This window comes from Montipora foliosa, chromosome 6 (genome assembly GCF_036669935.1).
Source record: "Montipora foliosa isolate CH-2021 chromosome 6, ASM3666993v2, whole genome shotgun sequence".
NCBI classification, from domain to species: domain Eukaryota; kingdom Metazoa; phylum Cnidaria; class Anthozoa; order Scleractinia; family Acroporidae; genus Montipora; species Montipora foliosa.
The window spans coordinates 48,395,163-48,402,662 of NC_090874.1; the positions used below are offsets into that span (position 1 = coordinate 48,395,163).

Genomic DNA, 7,500 nt, shown 5'->3' on the forward strand with positions numbered 1-7,500 from the left:
TCTTGTTCAGAACGGAAAAATTCGTAATATGTAGAGCGGGATATTATACGGCATCGTTAAGATATGAATTTTATTTCGTGTGGTTAAGCCACCGCGTAATCTTTTTATTTTGTAGAGAGGAGTGTTTTCTAGCCATTTTTTGTCAGTTCTAACACCAAGCACAAACTTTATCGCAAATTCTTGCAACTCGGCGGCTGGAATTCCTTCAAATTCCGCATTTCTTTTTCACTTGCAAAGAACTCCTTCAATAAATTTGAGAAGTTTTATTCGTCATGTTAGCATTATCTTGTTCCTCAGAGAAAGATTTCACGTGCAAAAGCGGAAAATGAAGTCATCAATAGGATCTGGAAAAAACGCCACCAGGCCCCTGGATGTAGTTTCGTACGAATTTTACGAGTGGTGAATTTTCCAGGGACCGGTCCATGAAATGTGTACTAACTCTATTCTAGGGATAAATGTACCTTATTCCGGCACATTTAACCCTGGAATAGAGTTATTACACCTTTCAGGAACCGGCCCCAGTAAAACACGCCTGTCTATATAATAAAGGTCACTATTATCATTTGTTCTGGCCCACTATAATGAAGATAGAGATATTAAGGAGGAAACACTGTTGCGGAAACATTGTTTCCCCGAAATGTTTCCTCGGCGTGCAAACGAGGAAACATTTGCTGGGGAAGCAAAATATTTCCGCAACATTGTTTCCTCGTTTGCGAGCGCCCTTAGAGAGGTCAGCTTTCCCTCAGGGGTGGAATAGAGCAAATTTTAATACAATGATTTTATTTTCATTGAGGCTTGGGCTTGACTGAATTTAGTATCATAGCAACCTATAGAATTTGTTCAGAATTAACGGGCCAGAAGTTTGGACATTTAGATTTGGGTACGGTTAATATATCAAAAACGACAGCGCGTTTGAAATTTACTTCGCTTGCATAAGACTATTACTGATTGACCAATTTTTCTTATTAAAGCCTTCTTGTGCCTGATCTCAAATAAAAAGGGAATTAGGATTTTTCAATTAAACGAGACAACTTCGGAACTCAGTTGGTAACTTGTCTCGATGACACAGAGAACAAAAGAGTTGGCCGTTTCTATCCATAGTTCTCCCCAAGCTATTAAGGTTGCTATTAGCTCAAACCTTGCACCTTTCCCAGGTTTATTTATTGAAGGATAGCAATATTTTTGTATATCTTCTGTATAAAACCAAACACTGTTTTTCTTTACTTTGTTTGTTCCAATTTTTACTTCTTCATCTAGATTTACGTACAACGTAGAAATCTATCCTCAATTGTTTGACTTGCTTTCATTACCCCCTGAAAGCACTCGATCATCAGAGTGTGGAATGTTAGACTGAAGTCGATCCTCAGCCACTTTTTTCATACTTCGCTCGAGAACTGGTTCCGAGTTCACATCGCTTGAAAACTTTGGAATATGCACTTTAACTTGCTTTCCTTTTATTGTCATCTGCATCGTTGCATAACCTCTGCAGAGCGACTGTTTTGGACGGGCGTCATAAGCGTAAGACACCGCACTGTTCGAGCGGGCGCGTCTTGGATACGGTGAATACTTAGTTGTGTTGGAGTTTTGAACTGTGAGAGAATGCGACAAGTAACTATATCTTTTTTGTTCCTTGTTACAACTTTCAACCTGGTCTTTTACGCGATCTTGTCCATCCATGGAGTTAAAAATCCCTGGGGGCAAAGTTAATCTTCTGACGGGGGCATCTTTTCTCTGCCAATTCGCCGCATACTTTCTGCGATGATTATTTTCAATGTCTTCTGCTTCATCGTGATCACGTGGCGACCTTGGTTGCTGTGATGTGTCAAAAGCATCGTTATGTAACCGATTTGTTTCCTTTTGAGGTTCAACTAATGCATTCCGCACCGGTGATATGTTACCATATTTCCTTTTGTAAAATACTAAATGGGATTGTCGAGTCATTTTACTAGCCTTGGGTGTATGATTTCTTCCCGTTTTGATTACTAAAAGTGCTACGCTCTGTTGACAGTCGGAATTACGGTCTAGTTGGTTTACTTCCGCAATTTGATCCAAACTTTCACGCGACTTTAATATCACTGATTTATGTGACTCTTTTGAGATAAAAGAATTTGCCGTTAAATCGGGATTATGTACTGAAGCTTGCTGCTTTGAAAACAATGATACTGATCTATCACTTGAAGGTGTCAAATCGTTGGCCCCGGTTTGTTTATCTTGAAGAGACAATTGTTTAGACATAGACCGAAGATCGCTTGATTTGCTCACATGGTTAAGCATATGGTCTCCTACTCCATCTTTCTGCAAATAATTACTCCTCAAAGACTTCACAAGCTTTGGTGACATGATCATCCCGCGATGGTCAACTTTGATATTAGGATCAAGGAAATCTTCTCTCGGCTTTTCATCTTCTTTCTTTTTCATTTCTTTTAGTTCTTCACTTGAAAGTTGCACAAAATTACGCTTTGATCCTTGGCGACAAGGTGGTTCAATTACTCTATACCGGTTCTTTACAGGAGACTTTGCTCTGTCCTTTTGGCCTCCACTAGAGACTTCCTTCTCGTCGTCCAATGTTTCTTGCAAACGAAGATGTGACAAACCTTTCATCATTAACTCGCTGCCAGAAATAATCGAGGTACTGCGGGGACGAGTTGAACCAACCCTTGATAATTCTGGCATGGAGTATTTTTTAATGGCAACGGTTTCATCAGGACCTTGCGCCAAGCGAGTGTCAATTGTAAAACCTCGAGAGCGCAGAAGTTTTCTTCTCTCCACGCTGATACCTAAATTATTTCTTACACTCTTTATCTCTTCCATTTGTTTCCAGAGGGAATATTTCCTCTCGTCAAATTCGGAGTTTTTCTGATTCCTCTTGCTATCCAGAACTTTGAGTCTTTGTTCAAGAAGATACGATTCGGTCTGGTTCATTCGACGTGTCTTCATAAAACTATCACACTTCATTCCAATGCCTTGTTTCCTTTGAAAAGCCATACCTGTTACAACAAACTTCATCGAAGTTTCATGGACGTGATGGATCAATAGGTCAAGTCTGTGCGTTACTCTATATATCAATAAAATCCCACTCCGAAGACGCTGAAGACAAGTATGGAACAAACACTGAAATACATTGTTACGGAAATCAGAGTTTAAGCCTCTGTTGCTAGGGCACTTGAAAAAATAAGTGGACAAATGTTGCCAATCACGAGGTTTTTCATGCATTGTAACCCTTACCCGGCCTAATCGTATTGCTAAACATGTTTGGCCATCCAAAATGAAAGACCAAAACGTATTATTCAGTAATTCTCAAGTGATTTAAGTTCAGTGTGTGGTAACTGGGAACTGAACGTCGATCGCAATATCAACAGGAAGTCCTTCGTTTCCAATATAGGAAACTACCAGAGCGTTTGTGCTGTAACGCATTTGCGTTAAGTATCACTTCACGGGAACAAATTGATCGAATGTCGTGGTACCTCTTTATTATTCAGTATTATTATTAATATTACATGCACTCCTTGTTCACCAAAGATTGTCTCGCATGATTAATTAATGAAAATATATTAAAAACAAAATAATTTAGACAAAAGATTGACGACTCAAACATATTTTATTAAAGTACAATATTCATAATTTATCTTATTGTAGTCAAATCACATCCACCAAAAAGGAATTTTCACAAAAAAGAGAACAATTAAAAACTGAATGATAATTGCAGCCCTCAATATTAACATCAATGCGCTGAAATTAAACAATTTAAACAAAAACGTCATCTCTACCTATTTGTAGCGGTCGAGAACAACAAACAACTCAATAGTTTTCTCGTGCATAGGAACGAAAACGTGTGAGATGATGGATCCTGTTCGGTGAAAATGACTTCAAGGACCTTATCAGATAAGAGAAGGATTAACCTCTTGTATTCCAGAAGATTAAAAGAGGTTAAGCCTTTGAGTGTCACCCAAAGATGGAGTTCAAAGCAAATGTAGATTTCGCCACAAGCGTTGTCATGGAGCTTTTGCTTCTACAGGTAAAAACACCACTGAAAATTTGGAGGCCTCACAGTTCAAGGACATATAAATTGAATTTAACCTACTGTTATGAGAATCAATTTCACGAATGGGCAATTTTCACGATGGCGTCATTTGACTACAACTACCACAATTCAGTTTGTTTTTCTTTTCATATTTAAATTTTGTATTCCCAGTGGGGTAAAAATAACAATAGCTCTAATTAACATGAAACAAGCGAAACCTGAAGGATTCTGGTACTTGTAGGCAAATGGCGTCATCATGCAAATGTCCTAGTAGCACCATGATTGAAATAAGATTAAAAGTTTAAAAGGCAATCACCAGCTGAAAGTATATCCGTCGAATGTAAGTGAGCTTTGGTGGGAGATACGTGCATGTCATCTTCGGTAATAGACGGTAGGAACCGAAATTGTAATCATTTGGACTTCTCTCATCATTAGTTTAAATCGTTAAAGGGGCTAGGTCACGCTATTTTAGGTAATTTTGTTTAATTTTGTTAATTATGAGCTCTAAACGTCAAATTGGCAGAGCAAGAGTCTTTCATTTGCAAAATCACGGCCACATAACAACTGAGAATGATTTTCAAGCTTTGTAAATGACATTTTGACATAGACTGATATATTTAATTCTATGACCATTCGATCTGTGCTGAAAATGCCCAGAAATAGCGTGACCTAGCCCCTTTTAATGGTACCATGATTGGATTGATTGACGGGAAATTAAACCTGTTAGCGACAAAGTCCAAGGCCAGAAGGAAAAAATCGCAAAGGATAAACAGTGTGTCACGGAATGAACACAGCAAACAACTTTTACGTGAATAATCATTCAAGCTGAGTGAATCGTGCGGAGTCTCATCGACAAATGGAATACACCTTATTCCAAAATGGCCGCCATTTTAGTATTCTTTTGTTTGATTGCAAATTGGCCCTTTTGGCCTCGTTCTTTTGAATTTTACTTTTGAAAGCGAGGCCAAAAGGGCCAATTTGCAAGGAAACAAAATAATACTAAAATGGAGGCCATTTTGGAATAAGGTGTGAAGTAAAGCAGTGAACCATACATCATGCAGATATAAATCAGTCCCGTTTCAAATCGTGTGTCTCAGGCCTCCTCCAATCTTGGGTACGGCATTTAAATTACTCTAAAGCGCAAACACTTAAAAAAAACGTGTTATTTCTGTTCAGCCCAATCTCGTCCCCATAGCGCGCTTTTCTTTTGGTCAGCACCAAGAACACGGACTCTGGCCATTTCAAATTTATTCGCAGTTGTAGTGAAGGTCCATTTTTGTTACCCGTTGACAACCACTGTTGTTTCAAATTTATGACCCGGCGAGGTAGGGTCTCTCTGCAGGTACTGGAAAGCGTTGTGTTTTTGGTCACTTGGGATTAGTCTTTATTTGGAGTTGTTTTGTTTTTTTTCTTTTATTTCTTTTGTTTTACGTAATTTCTACTCCGGTACTTGCAGAAGCTGCAGCGAAGTCGTAGTGACCAAAAGAAAAGTGGACTCTAGAGATTGTGTTTAGCCCACAACGATCATCGATAGCGTAAACGATTTTAATCATTTTATTATGCGCATTCTCAATGCATTTAAAAATGCATCTGAGAATGCGCATAATAAAATGTATAATGGTGCCAGGGCCATTCTCCTCACCAGAGCCTTGGGTCAATCTGGGGAACTCTAGGTAGGAGAACATGGGCCGTAGCGTTTTTATAGCCAAGAATTGGCTATTTGAAGCTTACGGCTCCTGCTCATTCCTCGTGCTAACATGAATGCACCAATTAGAGACGCTTTTGATTGTTCTTCACGAGAACCAATGAGAAGACACCTTGTCTCAGAGTTCCCCAGAGCTCTTCTCTTGACTGAGGTTGTGCCAGCGATAACTTTAGCCTGCATGGTCTTCCGGTTCTTCAAAGGTTGTCAAAAACAGTAAAATCCTGATTACTCGACACACTGATGGACACCCCATGTAAATGATATAAACAGGCGTTTCGCTTCTAGCTTAGCCTTAGGCTCCTGGCTTTACTTAAAAGGTGCAAATTCCCCCTTCCCGATGCAAATTCTTACCAAACCCTATCTCACTGCACTCCTATCCGTCAAGAATACTTGACACTAAACGATAGGGAGAAGTTATCTTCGCATTTACCTGGACAATTTATGCAATTATTTTCTCTTATAGACACCTGAAAAGGTCAGGTGCGATGCCGGTACAATGCTCTACCAACTGAGCTATGACGCCACACAGTTGGGAGCACTTCAATTTGCTTGGGAGCATGGGTGGCACAGTGGTGAGAGCACTCGCCTCCCACTCTGGTCAGAGTTTTTCTCTGTCCTTGTGTGGGCCCATTTCCATCAGTAGGGCTAACGCTCACATGGTTCATATGGGATAGAAATCGAGCACTTCACATTACACTCTATTCAGTTAACTATGTCTAAAATATAAGTGCTACACGGCCAACGTTTGTATAAACGTAACCTTTCCCACCAATGTGGCCTGGGTTCGATAGGCGTCATATGTGGGATGAATTTGTTGGTTCTCTTCTCTACTCCGAGACGTTTTCCCCTTTCCGCAAAAACCAATATTTGATTTGACTTGAGTTAATTTCATTAGTGTCCGCAATTAGTGCTCTTGTGCTAAATCCATTAACACTAAAATAAAGTTGTTATTGTTATTATTATGTTCATGTGACTCGAAAGAGAGACGAGATCCTCGCACATTTCGAGAGGCTCCACCGGAATCGAACCCACGACCTCTGCAACGCCAGGGCAATGCTTAACCGACTGAGCTATGAAGCCACACCAATGGTCACTTTCTTTAATTAAAGACCTGGGCAGATATCGATCATGCCACGTTGTTCGTGGAGGGGATAATGCTATCGACTGCATAATTCACTATCAAAAAACTGCAATAAGATATTGCGAAAGAATCATTTTTACGAATAAGGAGCCACTTTTGACATCAGCTGGCCTGGTCAATGGAACTACACACTTCCTGGCGTCCGCGGATCAACCCAAACGAGCTGGTATATTTTACATCGATGGAGCTCCCGCCAAATGTAATGCTTTTTATTCTAGCAACCAATACAGAGCTGAAGGTGCTGTCACCCATAGTCTCATAGAGTATCTTGGTGCACAGCCATACAAATTAGTTGCGCACTTCCACGCAAATTAAACCGATCTTAATTTGAACAGTTCTCAAAATTGGCCCTTGTTGCCTCGTTTTTAAGAACAAAATTCAAAACAATATTTTGCCATGAACGAGGCTAAAAGGGCTAATTTGCAAGCAAACAAAAGAATACTAAAATGTTAGTTATTTTGGAATAAGGTGTATAACTCAGGTGTTTCTCTAATAAAAATGCTTATTATATACTCAACAGAATATCACGTTTCTGATTGGTCAATGACGAACGCATAAATAGCTTATATGGTGTCAAAGAGGTTATAGAGTGCAATACAGAAGTTAGGGACTGTGCAATAATTATCTGGAGGG

The 7,500-nt window shown here is 39.6% G+C and overlaps 1 protein-coding gene across 1 annotated transcript; it reads right to left on the reverse strand.

The window, feature by feature from the left end:
• Positions 1-351: 351 nt before the first annotated feature.
• Positions 352-3,312, reverse strand: LOC138004917 (uncharacterized). Its single transcript, XM_068851215.1, has one exon. It carries the CDS (start codon positions 3,211-3,213, stop codon positions 1,285-1,287), a length of 1,929 nt encoding a protein of 642 aa, XP_068707316.1. The 5' UTR covers positions 3,214-3,312; the 3' UTR covers positions 352-1,284.
• Between the last annotated feature and the right edge of the window lie 4,188 nt (positions 3,313-7,500).

Excerpts from the sequence above, each read along its gene's own strand:
- LOC138004917 (XM_068851215.1), bottom strand. The coding sequence starts at position 3,213 with ATGCATGAAAAACCTCGTGATTGGCAACATTTGTCCACTTATTTTTTC.